At 40.0% G+C, this 18,752-nt stretch overlaps 1 protein-coding gene across 4 annotated transcripts; it reads left to right on the top strand.

Annotated features, from left to right (window-relative positions):
• The first annotated feature begins 1,753 nt into the window (after positions 1 to 1,753).
• LOC137666164 (phospholipid scramblase 1-like) lies at positions 1,754 to 15,992 on the top strand. 4 transcript variants are annotated; one of them, XM_068405870.1, is made up of 9 exons: positions 1,761 to 1,812; positions 6,554 to 6,585; positions 7,389 to 7,490; positions 9,578 to 9,738; positions 10,791 to 10,833; positions 11,926 to 12,146; positions 12,976 to 13,137; positions 14,189 to 14,350; positions 15,562 to 15,992. In XM_068405870.1, exons 2-9 carry the CDS (start codon positions 6,579 to 6,581, stop codon positions 15,619 to 15,621), a joined length of 918 nt encoding a protein of 305 aa, XP_068261971.1. In that variant the 5' UTR covers positions 1,761 to 1,812; positions 6,554 to 6,578; the 3' UTR covers positions 15,622 to 15,992. The 4 variants fall into 4 exon arrangements, with proteins under 4 accessions (XP_068261974.1, XP_068261971.1, XP_068261972.1 ...); XM_068405871.1 differs by having other exon boundaries at positions 1,795 to 1,812; positions 6,540 to 6,585; XM_068405873.1 differs by lacking the exon at positions 6,554 to 6,585 and having other exon boundaries at positions 1,754 to 1,812.
• The last annotated feature ends 2,760 nt before the right edge of the window (positions 15,993 to 18,752 follow it).

The raw sequence follows: 18,752 nt of genomic DNA on the forward strand, positions 1-18,752 counted from the left end.
TTGTTTTATACTTCTATCCTGAAAATAAGACTTGCATATTGCATCTCATTAGGTTTTATCTGCACCTGTACACATTGTACATGCCATAATATCCAAAGGCTTCTGAAAAATGAAAGACAGGACTTTCAACAATATGAACAGAATTTTAAAAGACCCTAATACATTTTTTTTTTTAAAGCTCAATTTATCATGTTTATTGAATGATCTGGGAACCAAAAACATTGAAGAAACTAACAGGAGAATTCAGTATTTGATTTAAAACCTAAGAAAATATTTTGTTATTCACTGTAATGTGTTATAAAAAAATCTAGAATGTAATGGTTTTTGTAGAATCTAAAGATTAAAAATTCATTAATATGTAAATGACAATCCATTACAGTAAAAATATAGACTACATATTTGTAATCAATAGGACTTCTATGTGAATCCTAACAGTGACATTTAAAGAAATGTCTCTGCAAGCCAATCCTCTGCAATACATTATACCATTTTCTCTGTAACACTGGAACATTTTATGATGATCATTAACAAGCATTGTGTAAATCTACAATGACCTTTGTAAAATCAGGCATTTCAGTTTAACATATTTGTGGCTTATCTATGTAACATTGATGTTAACCGCATCTTTTGATTATCTTTAACCTGAAAATGTTTGGAATACATGACATGTTTTGTAATAAAGTAGCTTCTTTTTTAAAAATCTGAGCTGAAAGTAAAGGATTTAACACTTCCCTATCTTAATCTCACATTATCCATCAACAAATGGGGCACTTTGAGATATAACAGTATGTCTTTTTTTTTTTTTTAATAAATTTATGGTAAACCTTATTTAACAGAAAGCTTGATGACCCTTTGTTTTAGAGGGATCATCTGGGTCCAAAACTCCAGCTGCTTTTATGTGAAAGCCCTTCAGCAGCTCTCTTGGTACTCTCTTTTTGGCCCTCTCCATTCTTCATCACTACAGGGCTGCTAACGGATCAAGGATGGTGAGTGGCTCCTCAGGGCCTACATGGAACCAGGAAAGTACAGTAAATTTGGGACCACGCACAAAATGTGCTTTCTATACAGTCAGTTTTGAAATTCAAGTGTTATCTGCCCTTCTTGGGCTTCACCTCGTATGATTAAATTCATTATCAAAAGAGTAAATAAATTAACAGGTGCCCCCATTCCTTACCCGGTTCTCACAGTCATGTATGTCTGGATTCTGCATTACGAAACTATCCCTTTTCATAAGACTCATTTTTGCAGTAGCTATCTAGAGGCAAGTGTTTTTGAAATAAAAAAAGCTTTAAAAGTTGCAGGAAACTTTTGGAAACTTTGGACCTTTTCAGACTTAAAAACAGTGTTTCCTTGAGCAATACGAATGCACTGCACTGCCTGTATTTTTCCAACGAGTATCTTATCAATGAGTAATAACGTAGTATCAGACATTAGAATGAACCAGAGATAAGGTAATAATTTCCTCAAATCACTTGCGTTTTTAGGAAATCTTTCAGAAATAGTGCAGCAGGGTAAGCACCAAGCAAAGGGGTTTGGGGTTCTTTCCTTCCATTGACAGATATTTCACAAAAAAACCCAGCTGTCTGATGAACATTCAGGCTACAGTGGAAACTGTTTCAGACAAGAGAAAGTGATAGTGTCCGGCCCTCGCTGCCCGGGAGGCGGTGGCCCGGCCCCCGGGGCGGCACCGGGCAGCTCCCGCCCAGCAGCGCTGCCTATTCCGGAGGCGCCGGGCCGCGACGGGGACGGGCGCAGCGGAGCGGCGGCGGCAGCGGGGCTCCGTGCGGGACACCGCCTCGGCTTTGGGAACGGGTATTCTTTGCCATATATGATTTCTTTGCCGTATATGACTTCCTTTATCTATTCAGATATCTTCTTTTTTTTTTTCATCACAGGGATGCTTAATGATTAGAATGGCCGTGAAAAGGACCTGATGATTAGAAGGGCACTTACCAATTTGTGCATTAAGTTAGAAAATATCTCTCTAGCAACAGTTAGTTATTAGAGGTGGCAAAGTAATTCGCTTGCAAAGGCTGGTTTAAGGCAAGATCTTGCTGCCGAGGCTCTCCCGGGAGAGCCCTGCTCCAGATAGCTGACAGCAGCAGGCACGGTTCAGGCCATGGTGGTCCTGTCACCCAGCAGTGTTAGAGATGTGCCTTCGTCTCAGTAAGGCTGGATACCCAGAGCGGGACCTGTTTTTTTGGCTCTCAGGTGTTGAGACTCCCAGGTTTCAGAAGAGATGTCTATGTAAGGGGAGGGCATCAGAACAATTTTATGTCAACTTATAGCTCATCTCTTTCCTTCTCTAAAGGCTATTTTGTTAACTTTAGCAGAAAACAACCTGTTTAATTAGATCAACTAGTTTATTTTTAAGCATACTGGTTCGCCAGCAGTCAAGGTTAAAATCCAGTGGCTGAACAGCCTAATATAATGTGGCGATGAAAAGAAGTGCTACAAAGTTAGCTAGGGTGAACTAATGAATGCCTCACAGCTATTTGGCTTTCTAAGTCTTTGAATCATTAACCTTCTGGGAAAGGGCCTGGCTTGGTATTTAAATGGCACCACGTGTGATGTTTGTGCTTGGGGGCTTACATTAATATGCTCTTGGCAGTATTTTAGTGAACTGGATGAAAAATGAAAGTGATAGTCATGCTAGTATACTGATAAAGCAGAAGCTCTGTAGTTAACTAGATTAAGATCCTTCTAAGTGAGTTGCAGTCTATCTACTGACATGCACCAGGGTACGGGAGATGTAGCTGCGTAATGCAGTTCTGAAAATGAGAAAGCGACCGAAAAGAAACAGGGACGTTCTGCTATTGCTTAAACAGGAACAATCTAGGGATGTTATTTCCTTACTGTGAACTAGAACAGCTTTGTTCTGACTTCCTTTAGAACCAGTATTTCCTTGATTTCCTTTGAAAGTTTTTGGCTGTCCTTAAGTGCCCAGGCTCAGAACTCCTGCAGAGGGAAAAACACTGTGCCTGGGTACCCGGATGCCTCTGAGGGTTGTTTCCATGTTACCCATTTGAGTAATGATTCAAGAAAGTAAGGAGAAAGTGAGTGTGCTGGTGCTGAGTGAGAAGGTTTAGGCTATCGCAGCAGCTGACTGATACTTCTGAGAGCAAAGGGAAAAAGGCTGGGAACTCCTATGGATGAGGAGGAAGGCTGGCAGTATGGGTTCTAGATTGTACAACATATAGGGACAGGGTATGAAGAATAAGACTTATTGATCTGGGTTCCTTTCTCTTGTGAACAGCAAATGAGGTGTGGGGGTCTGCTGTCAGCTTGCTAACCTGCAGCTGAACAGCTGCTCTTGGCAGTTGAAGGATCGTTGGTGGTGTGTGGGGGGGGTGGTTCTTCTGTCTTCATTTCCTCTCTTCCTCCTCTGCAGTAAAGCCACGCTGCAGGGTTCAAGTTGTGTGTTTCAGGAGAGGTGGCTGGCGGCACCTGCCTTTCCCATTCCCAGTGTGCAGGCACAGCGGGGGATCCAGAGACTGTATTGCACAAGGGTTATACGTTACCAGATAGCCGCTTTGCATGAAGTGTTCCCAGTTCCCCCAGTGCCTCCTTTCTGCCAGCAGAATTTCTTCTGCTTTCCCTTGTGTAGAGCTGAACACGAGTATGTTCTCTCCTCCAGAGAAGAGAGGATATTTATATCTCAGCTGTACTCCCTTTGGGAGAGTGGACCCAGAACTATGAGTTACTACGGGAATCTGTCAGGAAAGGGCAAAACTTGGTGATTTTTCCTGGCACAGGCTCCCTCGTGTAGCCCTGACCCAAAATAGCCCCCGTGAGAGGTGAGGTGCTGGGAGCTGGAGCCTGGTTCGCACCCTCCTCTAACCCTTCAGCACTCCAGCTGGGGGATTTTGGAGAAGGTTTGATCAGCAAATACCACAGGTAGTGTAATAAAATGTGAAGGACCCTTATAATCCTAGCATAACTTAGTCTGGAAAGGATAACCTTTGGAGGTCATTTGGTCCATTCCTCTGCTTAAAGCCAGCCAAAACTCAAATTTAGGTCAGATCGCTCAGGGCATTGTAAAGCTTTTTATAAGATGTATGCAAAGATATACAGCTGCTACTTGTGGAACTCCATGGCCAGCTTACTCACTCCAACACAACTTACTCTGGATTTATGTTGTGAATTCAGGTTGCAGCACATGGCCAGCGTAGCACAAAGGATTCGTGCAGCTACTGTTTTTGTTGAACCAAAATTAATTCAGTAATGGACTTCTACTTGCTGAAGCACTTTCTTTTTTTCTTTAATTCCGTGGAATTTTAACTCCATTACAAAGAAATAGCATTCTCCCTCTTTTGTATTAGTGGGAGTTAAATGCAAATACCTTTACTTTTCCCTGCTAAGTAAGTAACATTTCAATGATTCTTCCCTATATTTATTTTAAAACTGTTATTAGAACTAGTAACACATAGTAGCATATAAAGCCTCATTTTATTAAACTGAAATGAAAATGTAGGCTTCAAATCATTGCTTTGTGTAAGCCAGGCAGCTGGAACCAAGACGTTTCTAAGTGATTGGTCTTCCCGTTACTGCTGTTTCCTGACTGAGGTTTCACCAGGCGGGAATCTGCCCATGCACAACAACGTGGGTGAACAATATATTGTGCAATATAAAGATTGATAAAAATGAGTTTTAATTCTTTGTTCCTTTGGTATTTCAGAATTTTATGTTATTTCACTATCTTTATGAATTATTCAGATGAAAAGCAGGGCATGACTGACAATGTGTTAATCTTGGTGACTGAACTGGAGGTGGTAGAAGGAGTCTAGATAAAAAGCAACAGAAGAAAAGAGACTATTTTAATAAAAGAAATAATCTTACCTATTCTCTTTAGCATCATGTCTGATGAAATGGGAGTTGAACTTTGTAAAAGCTTAGTTGCTTTTCTACCTATAGAGCATATCAACATTTTCTAAATCCTAGATTGCACCATGGTGTATATGTGTGGTTGTAGGGAGAAAAAAGATTCTGGGCTACTATAAAGCCTTTCTTTTAAATAAATCATACGATTCTGTCTCTACTCTCCCTTTACCAAAGGGTTCAGTTGTAATTCTCAGTATTTCACTGAAGTTCAGGTAGCTGGAACATCTCACAGTATAAACTGATCTTTTGCTAATTTAAATAACATTTTTTGATTCATCTTTAACTTGTGCTACTCCTACAAGCTGGTAATTTTGTCAACACATTTTTAATACAGTCATATATTAAACTTGTCACTCTATATTACCAACTGTGACAACAAGGTTTAAGTTCTGTAATTTGAATGTGTTCTTTCAGATTTTTAAATTAGATGCATAATTTTAAATTATTTCCTATTACTTTTTTTAACCTGTATTCATATGGGGACCAGAATCCATTTAAAGTACGTAAAACAGGATGATGGTTTTGCTAGTAAAACTGGTAAAGGAGAAGAAAAAAAAAGGAACACTTTAAGACCAATTTATTAAACAAAGAGGATGTTGTGTACTACTTGGGAAGTGAGCTAGATACCGTGTCGTCCTAGAACCGTTAAACATCCTCTTGTGACATCTCCTTTTACTCTGGCAGTGAAAAGCAGGAAAGAAGTTTCATTTTCAACTCCATTCCCAGCTTTGAATGACCATCTTCATTGAACTGAACTAGTTGGAAGAACCATAACAGACAAAATACACTACTAGTTTAACTTGAACTGCATTCTTTTTAAACAATAACTAGGTTTATTGTTTATTTTAAAGCTTTTGATCCTATAAAAAGGAGCTCCTATACCATTCTGTTGTATACTTCCAATTATGGATCTTCTGGCTATTTTGGACCTCTGTCTTTAACAGAAGTTGCTGCCATTGTCTTGCTTCTCTTGTTACCCCAGAGGGTGAAAGGAGTATCTCTCAAGGTTGATGCTGGCATCGGTAAATGTTCTGTCTGCTTTTAACTCCTTTTTTGGCAACCCTGGAAGAGTAGAAGGAAAAAGACAAGCAGTTGGCCCTTTCACTCATGATATTCTGCTGTGGAAGCCCACTCGCCTGTGCGAGCCCACCCTTTATTATCTTGTGGAGGCAAAAATTGGATACACGGTATTTAATCGTACCACTTCAGAAGTGGGATAGCATAAAGAACTTAACAGGTGGTAGCATGGTGTCACGGCTGCTCCAGGATTTACCCAAGCAGGTTTTGTAGTCAACATCAATACGCTAAAACAGTTGCTCTGAAATTACTGCAGTTATGTGTTCATATGAATTTCATGGTGTTTCTGCATAGCTGCACAGTGGAGTCCTGCACTGCAGTGAAATAACTGCACATCCCGATGCTTTCCTCTGAGTTGAGGATGATTTCAGAACACTCAAAACGTGAATGTAGGTGTAGGTAATTCAGACTTATGTTGTGGTGGAGACATAGCCTAGAAGGAAGCTGAGATATTTACAGTTATTTTAGCTTGCATTTGTAATTCTAAACCATACAGTTTAGACAGGCAAGTATCTTTTATCAATAATAAACAGAGAACTCTGGATAACTCATGAGTGAAATTATATATTAAAAAAAAAAAGTCTTTTTTTTTCAGAACAATTATAAGCAGATCCACGGCAATGGAAGGTGAGTAAAATATAAACAAATATCAAAGATAACATGGGTCCTTCTGAGGTGTTCAAGCAATGTTAGCTTAGCTATTAGTTTACCTTCTAATTTTATGAAATATTAATGTTCTAAATGGAAATGATTTACATTTTAAAATTGAATCATTTACAAAACACATAGCTTACATTTTCAGGTCTTGATTTCTGAAGTTAAAGAAAATAAATAAATAAATAATATTGAAATTCAAGTTATTTCTGCTTACAAACTGAACTTGGTAAATGTTTTGAAACCCATAACCCTCTGAGTCTGCTGGTGAGGCATTAGTATAGTCCTAACTCGAAGAAATTGGGAGAAAATGTTTTATATGGTGGAGAATGGCTCATTACCAGTCTGTTCTGTACAGGAGGGCAGCCTGTCAGTTCCCTGGCAATTCTTTGAATTAAAGCGTCTTTCTAAATATAAATGAGCAAAGGCACCTCTGGTCCAGACAGGGAGTGAACTGACCCTGCTTGAGCAGAGGTTGGACTAGGTGAGCTCAAGAGGTCCCCTTCCAAGCTAAATGATTCTGTGACATCTTCATGACATGGTGTGCAATACCTGCCCTTTTTTCTGCACTTTAAGGATCAGAACTCCTTTAAGTTATACTGATGTTTAATACACATATTGTGCATACATACAAGCTTGTTATACAGTTTTTGCTACACAGAAAACAGCTGCTTAATTTTGTTGTGTCTGCTCTGAAAAAGGAGGCAATGTTGGGGATCTTTCACCCCAGGGTAGGAGGAAATGAGCAATACTCAGTGTATGTTCCATTCTCCCAGGACATAAACCTGCACCAGCACCTGGAATTCCAAACAACAACTATGCACCAGGCAATGAAGTCCCCTATGGCTACCTTCAGCATGCACCTGGGACTTACCAAGGTAGGTTGCTTGGCTACAGATCTGCCATACCAGTGGGAAATAAGCACAGGAAATAGGTGGTTCCACAAGGGTGACCATCTCTGATTTACTTTTCTTCTGTTTCTGTTAATTTCTGTTTTGCTGAAAAGTCATCTTCTTTCGTTCTTGGTGCTACATGTTAGTATGTGCTGAGCAGTACCAACAGTGGTAGGAGTTAAAAATGTTGGATGTTCCTCAGTGGTCACTGTGGGGAGTTTGGTAGGGAGGTGTTACTGATGCAAAGCAATTAATGTGTGGCAGCTTCTTGCTGATGATCAGATTTTTTAATTAACATGTTATTTCAGTATTCCACTTTATTTTTCTCTAGAAATCCAGAACTGAAGAAAGAATTGGTTTTCTCTCACAGTTCTGCCGGTCTGTGTATTCTGTTCCTGTTTCCTCCCTTGTTGCGGTACTTTGCATGTGGTTGTACCTTACACTTTCACTCATTTGCTTTTCTCCCCTTCTATCTCATTTTCTGCTCCACGTTTGAAATGCAGCACTCCTAAATAGCTTCTCATGTTCTTGCAAGTAATTGCTTTACGAAGAAGCAAATCACAATGAGCAATATCTAACAATCAGGCTCAAAGAATAGGTTATAGATAAAATGCAAAAAGTTTGGCCTAAGTTACCTTGCTGTTCCTAAGTTAAAGCTTGTGCACCTTGTGGCAAGGCACTCTGAGGTCTGGAAGTACAGTTAGCTTCGGCGGGGAATGGGCACATGCTGCCGGTGAGATGGAGGTCAGGGGGGCATTTTTCATTCTGAATAGTTGTCTGTGCACACACACACAATGGCAGTAGATAGTCGGTTTGTGTGCAAGGCCTGTGCTCAGACATAAAAGGGATTTTGTATTCCATAAGTGTGGATCCTTCTCTGGGGTGAGTGATCCAGCCACCTACGAGTTTTAAGCCACAGCTGTTCACATCACCTGCGGTACTGCCCTGCTTATGGCCACAGCGTGAGCTTCCATGTGGTACAGTCCATGTTTTGTAATGTAGTGTGAAACATTGGTGCTGAACTGATTTAGGCTAAAGATAAGTCTACAAGTCAGCATCTCTTAAACTATTTGTCTTTATACAACTCTACAAAAATACTCTTTGTGGATTCTGCGTTGTGCTTGCTTCTGAGTAAAAGGTAAAATTCCTCTCCATCAGATTGAAAGCCTATCTGCCTACCAGGAAGGTATTAAATAAGGGAAAAAATATAGTTCTTGTTCTGTAACTTTCGACAGCAACTTCAGCAGCTTCAGCTACAAGGTCATACAACACCTCTGCAGCACAGGCCAGGTTGCTGCAAGCAAGGCAGGGCTCTGCATGCAGCTTGGGGATGTGGGATGGGTTGTGAGCACCCTGAAGAGCTGCGTGTGCCATCTGGTGGGGTGCTGAGCATTCAGACCCTGAAGCGCTTCATGAGAGCTTGTGTTTCCTATTGAGTGCTAACTGGAGAAGACTTACTTGACATTCACACTATATGGAACTGTTTCCTCCTTTACTACACACCTCCTTCATGAAGGAGTTGTGGATTTCCTGAGTTTTGAAAGAGAATCCATTAAACAAATGAGAAAGTGCAGTTTTTAGATCACACTCATCTGGTTTGAAAACTGCAGGTGAACTTCGCTAAAAGGACATTTCCTATCACATAAGCAGAAGGTATAATTCCAGGAAAACTTTGTCTTAAAATTCCTAATTTGCTTAACTGACAACTTGTAAATGCCAATACTTTTCATGTATTTTAAGGTATTCTGTCTTCTTGACTTAGAAATAACCTTCACTTATTTATTTCTGATTTTTGAATTGCCTATCTTTATGTGAATAAAATTCCTGCTATATTCAAGAATGATGCATTTATTTGTTTTGTTTGTTTTTGTCTGGAGGGATTAGAACATCCCAATCCACTGTAACTTCCTTCACAAGACTTGTAGTATTCATAACTGAAATATAATGTAGGTATAAGGATCTTCATAGTTCAAAATAGTAAATAAATTAATCTTTTGAAGATCCATGGGGCAATTCTTTTCCAACATCTAAGTTTCATAACTGCATGTCTTCTACCACACCACGTGTTGCAGGCGCAGGGAGCTATGGTTTCCAGGTACAGCCTATGGGAGGCTCAGCTGGACTTGCTGTTCCACCTGTCCAGAACCAGCCCATCATGAAGGAGGGGGCAATCTGGATGCCTGTCCCTCCTCCTCTTCCTAACTGCCCTCCTGGACTGGAATACCTCACACAGGTACCTGCACCCTTCCTCCTTCCCCAGAGAACAGGTATTCACCTGAGAAGCAGCCTGCATCCGTGAAAAAGCTAAGAAAAAGCATCTGGCTTTGTTGCAGCTGCGTGAGTTGCTGCTTTTGGGCTGTTAAGTGAAGTATTTTGTAATGTGACTGATGAATGTTTGAGTGTGGAGGTGCCTGTTACGGCTGCAGCACTTCATGGAGTACTCTCCTGCCAAGTGAGATGCTGAAGGACCACGGGCTCAGGGCTATCATACATCCTTCCCAATTCTGAAGCTACTGTTTGTGAGATGTAATGTGATTTGGCAAGGTGTATATAATAAATATATATAATATGGGCAAATGTAGCACATTAGAGGTGCTTAATTTTCTTCACACCTCTTCATAATGTTGTTAGGAGAGGCACGAGTCAGACTTCACAACGTAGAGAATGCTCATAGCAAAATAAGAATTGTTTCCACATTACAGTACAAGGACATATTCTGTAAAAGTACAGTTCATCTCATCACTGGGAGCAAATATCAAGGCTTAACACTGATGTATTGTTGCCAGTTTTGCATGTTGCTCAAAAAAAAAAAGGCACCAGTGAGGAGAGGCTGATTTTTCCTGAGTTTCACTCAGAGCTGAGCAGTAGCCGAGCTTCTGCTCTAAAATTCCCCAGTTTCCTGCCTTTGTCTGCACGGACCCCTGATGTCGGCATGTGGGATATGAGGTGTCAGAGGCTCTGTCAGGCCCTGTAGCTGAGCTGCCCTGAGTCCTGAAAGGAGCACAGGCACATGAGCCCTGCATGCTTCTAACCGCACCAGCTTGGGTACAACTTCTGTTGTCTGCTCCGGTGCTCTGAAACACTGTTCTGCTAAACTGACAGGGGACAGGACAGGGAGGACGTGAGCTACTTCCACAGCTTTACCAGTAGATGATCTGCCTCTATACGATGTATTGATCCATAAATTGCATTCTGAAATGAAACAGCGATGCTGCTTAAAACTAGATTTCTCTTAGTTACAACTTATTAACTATTTATTCTCTTTAATTTTTCAACCACAAACAGATTGACCAGATATTAATTCATCAGCAAATTGAACTTCTTGAGAGTAAGTGCAAAGTATTTATAGCAGAGAAATGTTTAAATCTAATAATGCCAAGAACAGTAAAATTTAGACTTTCTTTGACACTACGTAGTTAAGGTGGATCGCTACCTTTCTCTTTCCTGCCTCTGTTATCTGTCTCCATTCCTGCAGAAGTTGTGGAGGAGAGGAAGGAGAAAACAGGAGAACAGAGGATTTTAAGCAGGTTCTATATCTTAAAAGATACATAGCAATGCGACTGAATAATCTTGGTAGCTAGTTACAGCTGAAGTCACACATTTCCCAAGTTATTAATTCGCATTGTTTCTATTTGCCTCTCTTCCTACGTAAATATCTTCTTTCTGTCCTTTCTTACTCCATTTAATTCCATAGACTGACATGCAGCTCCGATCCCCTTTCCAGGCAATCCTGCTGTTTCAGCAAGTTGAACTGCTTTCTTTCTGCTCCCCTCATTCCATTCACTTTAAGAATATCAAAGTCATGTTATCAGCATCTTTCAAATAGGAGAAATAAAATGGACCACCCATCTCGGCCGACACCTAATGCTGCTGCATTTTCTTTCTATAATGCTTCAAAGAGAACTTTCACTTGTTAGAGAAATTAATCAAAATTTCTGTCCTGGCTCTTGTTTTTTATTTGTGCTGCTGTGAAGCTTGACTGTGAGGCTTTTTTTTTGCAGCCTTCTCATTCTGAACATATTTGTGCTCTCTAGAGCCCTTTTCTTGCTGCACTCTCAAATTCACAAGTTTCTTTAATTCTCATCCCTTCAGCTCTTCCCTGGGAATCTTCCATGCTGTGTTGTTTATAATTGTGGTGCTTGCTCTGCCAGTAGGTGTCTGTGTCTGGCGAGAGGGGACTGATGGACATCTCCGTGCTCTTTCCGCATTGCTATATTCATGGTGACTTCTCCTCTCTGAACTTCCCCATCAAGCTGCTCTGCTCGAGGGTCCTTCCCCACCACTTCCCTTCGCCAGTAGCTGCCTCTGACAGACTTTGAGCCGAGACCTGCCTTCCCAAAGGGTAGCTTTAGAGTTAGCGTGGTGACTTTTCTCACCAGATACACCTCAGAAATTTAACAGTTCCGTTCCTGTTTTTCAGTTTTGACTGGCTTTGAAACAAACAACAAATATGAAATCAAGAATACGCTGGGGCAAAGGGTGTACTTTGCAGCAGAGGACACTGACTGCTGTACCAGGAATTGCTGTGGGCCATCACGACCCTTCACCCTGCGGATTGTAGACAACCTGGGCCACGAGGTGATAACGCTGCAGAGACCCCTCCGGTGTTCTTCATGCTGCTTTCCCTGCTGCTTACAGGAGGTGAGCTTCTCCCTCTCACCGTCTTCCTTCATGTGGGACATGGTCCATCTGTGCAGTTTTAAGATGGGATTGTCTGAATGAGGAGGCAAGGTGAAACAAGTCAAGTTTTGCATGTAAGTTGTGGGGAGAGAGATCTGTGGGATTTGTGCATGGGGTCCGTGGTCTGGGAAGAAGGAAGTGTGCCGCGACACATAGATTCACTCTGGCCACTTCTGATTATGGTAATGAAAAATGTGATTAAACAGCATGTCAGGGAACTTGGGGCTAGTGCCGAAATCTGCGCTGGAGACGGACTTGCAATGTAAGAGTTAGGTAACAGCTTTCATAAAATAACAGCTAGAGTTTTCACTTTACTGCTGTAAAAGCCATAGTGAAATTCAACACATGAGAGGATGAGCTTTTTTAATAATAAAATAATTACGGGGTGAAGCAACTTCTGAAACCTCAAATCTGAGCCTACTCAGAGCTGTTACTGAGGGATTTGTAGTAGCTGCATCCTGTAATGTCTTTGCTGAAGGCTTTCAGGATGCTGACAGCCTTTCTTTCACTGGACTTTGATCTTTATACTGTAGATGCATAGCTTCTGTGCTCCACAGCCTTAGGCATATCTTACTGTTTTCAGTGAAGGCAAAAGTTGCATATGAGATCTGCAATTTGTGTGCAGTTTTCTGAAAACGTTCACAGAAAAACCCATGCAGCTTCACACATTGGAATGGCAGATTGTTGTGGCAAAATAAGCTGTGTTTGGTTTGTGTGCTAGTGTGGGTTTTGTCTAACAAGCATATCAAAGCATGAACATTCATGTGGAGGTTTTCTTTTTCCTGTGAAGCTGGAAGTTCAGGCGCCTCCAGGAACACCAGTTGGTTACGTTGTCCAGAACTGGCATGCCTGCCTGCCAAAGTTTACCATTCAAGATGAGAGAAGAACGGATATACTGAAAATTACTGGCCCGTGTGTTGTTTGCAGCTGTTGTGAGGACATTAATTTTGAGGTATGCAATGCTAAAAATTGTTTGTATGTATCTTCTTTCAGGTAGTGGTTCGGTAGTAGTTTGTTACTCGACTTACTGTTAACTGAACTGTAGTATATATTAAGTAATTAGTACATAAACTTTTAATGCTAGTATAATCAACTCACTTCTCTAGATATCTAGATTACTCTAGATAAGCCAGACAGAATGCCAGAAGTGATGTCTTAAAGCCACTCATCAGTGATCCATGAGACTGATTTTTCTGCGGTTGCACAGAAATCTCTTAATTGAAATATTTAGCAGCAAAATATTTTTGAATCTGTTAGGCCCTAACAAAAAAATGTTATTCTCAGCTGTATCAGGTATTTATTAAAATGACTTCCTAAAACCACTCATTTAATCATTTAATAATGGTTCAATGACCAAGTAAATCAAGATAATTTAGACCTAAAATATAGATTTGAATGACCAAATAGTTACAACTTTCACTTGAAAATAATAGTGATTAATGCACCATTTTTTTGTACACATTAAGTAGTGGATACACTAGTCTACCATTTAATATTTAAAATGATGTTGCAAATAGTTGTTAAAGCAAATTTAGTATAATTTTATTTTTGGGACTAGTCTTTCACATGACCCTGAAGACTGGATCTAACTTTAGGAAACACAATGTTAACGAAGGGCAAATCTCTGTTTCGGAACAGAAGAATGCAATTTGTTTAATTTTCACTTGAGCAATTCCTGATACATGGCAGGAGAAACTAATTCACTCTCTTGGCTGAAAGGCAACACTTCCAGCAGAGAGTGCGTACATCTGTGTGGTAGCTGTCTTCCAACACCATTAAAGCATTGAACTCCGCAGTCAGATTTAGAATTAAGTTCGTGTCTTCGCTACTTAAGACTGACTTTCTGATAGTCAAGGTTGCCTTTTGGTACAAACAGTTGCATTCAATGACTGCATTAATTCGAATAACACAATCCGAAGCTTTCAAATGGATCTATAATGAAAAGGATTTGGGAATATTATGAATGACAGATTTGATGTTCTTTTCATTTTATATTAAACTAGGTGAAGTCTGTGGATGAGACTTCCACTGTTGGGAGGATTTCTAAGCAGTGGACTGGGTTTGTGAAAGAAGCCTTTACAGATGCAGATAACTTTGGAATCACATTTCCAATGGACCTTGATGTAAAAATGAAAGCTGTCATGATCGGTGCTTGCTTCCTTATCGTAAGTCTGTCATTCACTAATACTTGAATATGAACTGACTTTTTCATCTCCATCTTCAAATTGTGCCGGTAAAGGAGTTGACTCTGAGATCCTTGAAGGGGGTGACAGCTTGTTGTGAACTTCCTGCGTGTAAAACTAACCACAGAGGGCAACAAAGTATTATTTCAGATAATAAGCTTATTCTAGACTACATGAAGTGCTAACTGTGTTTAAGGAGAGCTTCATATGTGATGGGACTGAGAAACCCTGTAAAGAGAAGTGTCCTTACAGACACATTAGCAGAGGCAAGCATGTTTATGTGGATGGTGAAAGCAGATCAGCAGTAGCCAAGAGACCCATCCAAAGCCAGAGCAGCCAGCTGAGCTGGTGAACTGGACAGCTGAATGCTGCGGCCAGTTCCTCCCAACTCTCCTTCTTGGAAGTATGTGAAGGACTAAGCTGAGCAGGATTAAATGCTCTTAGAGGAGTAATTTCCAATGGCAGGAACTTCTGTGGAGGCAAAGCACATCTAACTTGATACAGCGCTTTTCAGCTGCACTCTCACTCTGCCATGTCAAATACTGCAGTGCAGCTCACTTTCCTCTTTGAAAACAGGGTGCGACATGCTTGTGTTTCCCCTTACCTGTGCGATTCAGCATCAGGTACCATTTCAAAAAGTGCATTGCTTCTGTGCTGGCAGGGCTGCAGAGGAGGAGGAAAGGGGCATGTGAAGCACCTTGAGTTTGGAAAGTTCTCACCAGCCTCTAACAGCCCTGCGCGCAAACCAGGTTTTCCTTAGCTGTGTGTGTTCATTTGCGTGAAGTACAGCATTAGCGCATGTGAGCAACCCAGGACTCCAGACACAGAAAATGGGGCCCCCAGATGTAAACTAAAAATAGGCACCATTATGATGGACTCCAGTTTGAGGTAAAATTGAAGGGACTGAGTCAGGTCGAACAAATCCAGGGCAGGAATCCTCAGTAAAGGAAGCACATCTTAGGCTAGTGATAATTTAAAGTATCCATGTAGGTCTTTCACCACCTCTTTCTCTCTCCGTGGGTGTCCTATTCTGAGAGACCCGGGGGATGGAGAGAGGTGCCCCCACCTTCTTCTCATCATTTGAGGTTTCAGAAAGGAAGATGCTTTGAATACGTTGCAAAGCAACCAGGAGATCTCTGAACTAAGAACCGCATTTAAAAAGTATTTTTGTTTGTTTTTTGTTTCCTTCTTAGGACTTCATGTTTTTTGAGCATGCTGGTGATAACAAACAGCGAACAGGAGTTTGGCAATGAAGTCTAGAACTTTTATATAGAAGGAAGACGAACATAATCTCCCAACTTTCCAGTGAATTGCAGAGCTCCCGTAAGAATGTGAGAAATGTACATCTTGTGCTTGTAATTATATTTCTATAAACTAAAAGCTTTATGGTATTTTTCCTTTTTTTTCATAATCTGATGAAATAATTTGTAGTATTCAAATAAGAACCCTTTGTCTGTGCAGATCAATACTGTAATTTATAGAAATACACAGCAACCTTTTTTCCCAGGAAATTTGGAATTGTAAAATAACTACATATAGTTACTTTAATTCCTAAAAAAGAGGACTACTTTTATATTCAATATTAATATAAGCAGTGAGCCTAATAAAGACGTCCTGATCTTTTCCTGTGTATCCTTCTTTGGTAGTTTTGCCTTGGTGTTCACACTCTTGTTTCCAACTTCTTATCAAATATATATGTTCAAAACAAAGTAAGTGAACAGAACTATCAGAAATCACTGTAAAATTGTATTAAACTAGTGATGTCAAATATTACTCTTTTAGTGAAAATTAGTTTCATAATTTGGGTTGTTTTGAAACTTAAAGCTTTGATTTTCACCAACAGAAGTTTAGAGGAGGCAGGAAATATAAATTCCTGTGGTCACTTCTGTTTGATAATCCTTTAGTAATTGCTTTGTGCATGAGTGTGTTTTTTCCTGAGGCAAGGAAAAACTAGTTAGTTACTTTTCAGTTTCTCTGCTCCTTTCCTCTTCATTTACTCCACAGTTTTCACAGATTGTAAGTCCATCTGTAGGTGTGAGGGCGCAGGAATAATAAACAGAACAATTCCACTTCAAAAGTAGACGCATGAAATGGCAGGTCTATTTCTTAGCATTTATTGCTTTATTTAAATGTGCAAGCAATGGGTAAAGTTGCTGTTCTTACCCCAGCTTCACACAACATGTGCACATAGTGGTTCTTGGGATCCACTATGGACAGAGGTCCTTGCCAATATTTTCAGATGTATTCTAATTCTGCTAAAGATTCCTTTTGTTCACTATTTTCAGTTTATTGATTGCTCCTGGCCAGTCAAAAAGCAGAGGAAAAGGAGTGCCGTTGCTGCTCTGTACCTGGACTCTCTTTGGTGTTATAAGAATTGTACAAACTCGTGACAACAATCTATACTGTTCTGAAAGTCTTCAAAATTGTATATTATGCTTTGTTAAAGTTAGCTTCTGCTGCTAAAGACAAAATTCCTTTAATAATAGGGATTGCTGGAGGTGCACTTTTGATTCATCAGCACTATTCTTAGGGACTTAAATTATTGTTATTTTGAAAATATTCTGTGTTTTATTGACCAGCTATTAATGAGATACTGGAAATTCAGTCTTGCTAAAATCTGCTAAAAGTTTCTGATTGCTTCAGTTACGAACAGAAGCTACATGTATAGAAACCAAAGTAACACACCCAGGACTGATTGCTTCAGTTACGAACAGAAGCTACATGTATAGAAACCAAAGTAACACACCCAGGACCAGACCTGTCTTGTAGGGATTCATGTGGCTAAGCTCATCAGTATTATTTTTCCTGCAAGGTGTGACACACAGCTTCAGTCCTGCCTGTAGCTCTGAAGTCTCAGGCTCAAGCACATTCAATAGCTGCACTTTTCAACAGAGAGTGGAGTTACTCAAATATTGCATAAACATTTTTGTAGAGATATTTGAAAATACCTGTTTAATTCCATGGCAGGTCCTGCATAGAATTTAAATTTACTTTTTGCATTAGAGTGAGGTCTGTTTGTGGCTGTTTGAAGAATGGATGGAATAATATTTTGCAAGTCGGCAAACCAGTGATAACCTTTGCCTATGCTGAAAAGCATCTTGCATCATAAATTCATCCTTTGACAATAAGCTGAGGAGTGTATGGAAATTTAAGTAAGGTATTAGGACCTTGGGCTGATGGGACATAACCAGGAGACTTTATTTTCATTCCTCCAAGTAGTTCAAAATTTTATGTTCAAATGTTGTGCTTAGGTATTCACTGTAAGTCCTGGAAGCATCATTGTCCCAACAACCTTGCATACAAAATTACATAGAAAAATTCACTTACATCTCTGTAGAGCAGTAAGGGAAGAATGTGAGAACGGAAACAGTCAAGAATTATCAGCTTCACATCAAGATGTGTAGGGAAAAAATGTTGCAACTCTTGTACCTTCATCAGAATTGCAGTTGCAAGCAGCAATAATTCTGTAAAGTGTAATCAAAGCAAAGATATCTTTGCATACAAACAGGTTTCTCAAATACAGTGAAACCCAACAATAAAGTTATCTAACTTGTGGTGTTGTCATTTAGACTTTTTGATTTTATGCTGCCTGAGTCTAGTGGTCAAATTGCTACAGCTTATTCCTTCACCATGTATTCAGCAAAATTAATAAATAATGTGAAGAATTAGATAGACCAAGGGAATCAGTATGTGAATCCAGCTACACAGTAAGGTGTAAGAAGTTCAAGCTAGGCCTCTCAGATTTGCCAGAATTGTGGTAAGAACATGAAAGAAGTTCCACAACCTCAGATCATAAAAGGACAGAGAGAGCATTGGACTAGCGGAACTTTCCATCAGTTGGGTAGCTGGATATCTCTGATACTGGTTACATGGCTCATAAACTTTTTTCTTGTGAAATGGTTCACAGTCTCTTATGAAGGTAAAAATATTGCATGAGAAACCTTAACTAAAGCTATCAAGTCGTAACTCTTCAGTTAACCAAACAATATCTTTGTAATCTCTTTCTCTTTTTCCTAATGATATTTAATTGAAAAATGCTTGTTCCTTAAATTCTGCAAGAACTTCTGGAGACAGCTGTATTCACTTGCTCATTTCTGAAACTGATTGTGCTAAATGCATAATAAATCATTCTTTGAGCTGTCTGTCTTCATTTTGAAAGAACCCATAACAGCATCCATATTTAATAAATCACCAGACTCTCAAACTCTCCAGTCTTCATCCATCAGACTATAAGCAATACAATGATTTATCCCCCTATCCATAAATCCAGGCTTTGGAAAACATTAGAAGACTTTCAACAGGCTGCCTGTTATTCAATACCATCTCAGTTAGATAGAGCTGTTACATAAAACCTTTACTGAGTGAGATTTGCAGTTGGGTTTCT

The sequence above is a fragment of the Nyctibius grandis genome, chromosome 8 (assembly GCF_013368605.1).
Source record: "Nyctibius grandis isolate bNycGra1 chromosome 8, bNycGra1.pri, whole genome shotgun sequence".
In the NCBI taxonomy this organism is placed as follows: Eukaryota; Metazoa; Chordata; class Aves; order Nyctibiiformes; family Nyctibiidae; genus Nyctibius; species Nyctibius grandis.

Coding starts and splice junctions, on each gene's coding strand:
- LOC137666164 (XM_068405870.1), top strand. Junction 13,138..14,188: donor GTGAGGACATTAATTTTGAG/GTATGCAATGCT, acceptor ATATTAAACTAG/GTGAAGTCTGTGGATGAGAC. Junction 14,351..15,561: donor TCGGTGCTTGCTTCCTTATC/GTAAGTCTGTCA, acceptor TTTCCTTCTTAG/GACTTCATGTTTTTTGAGCA.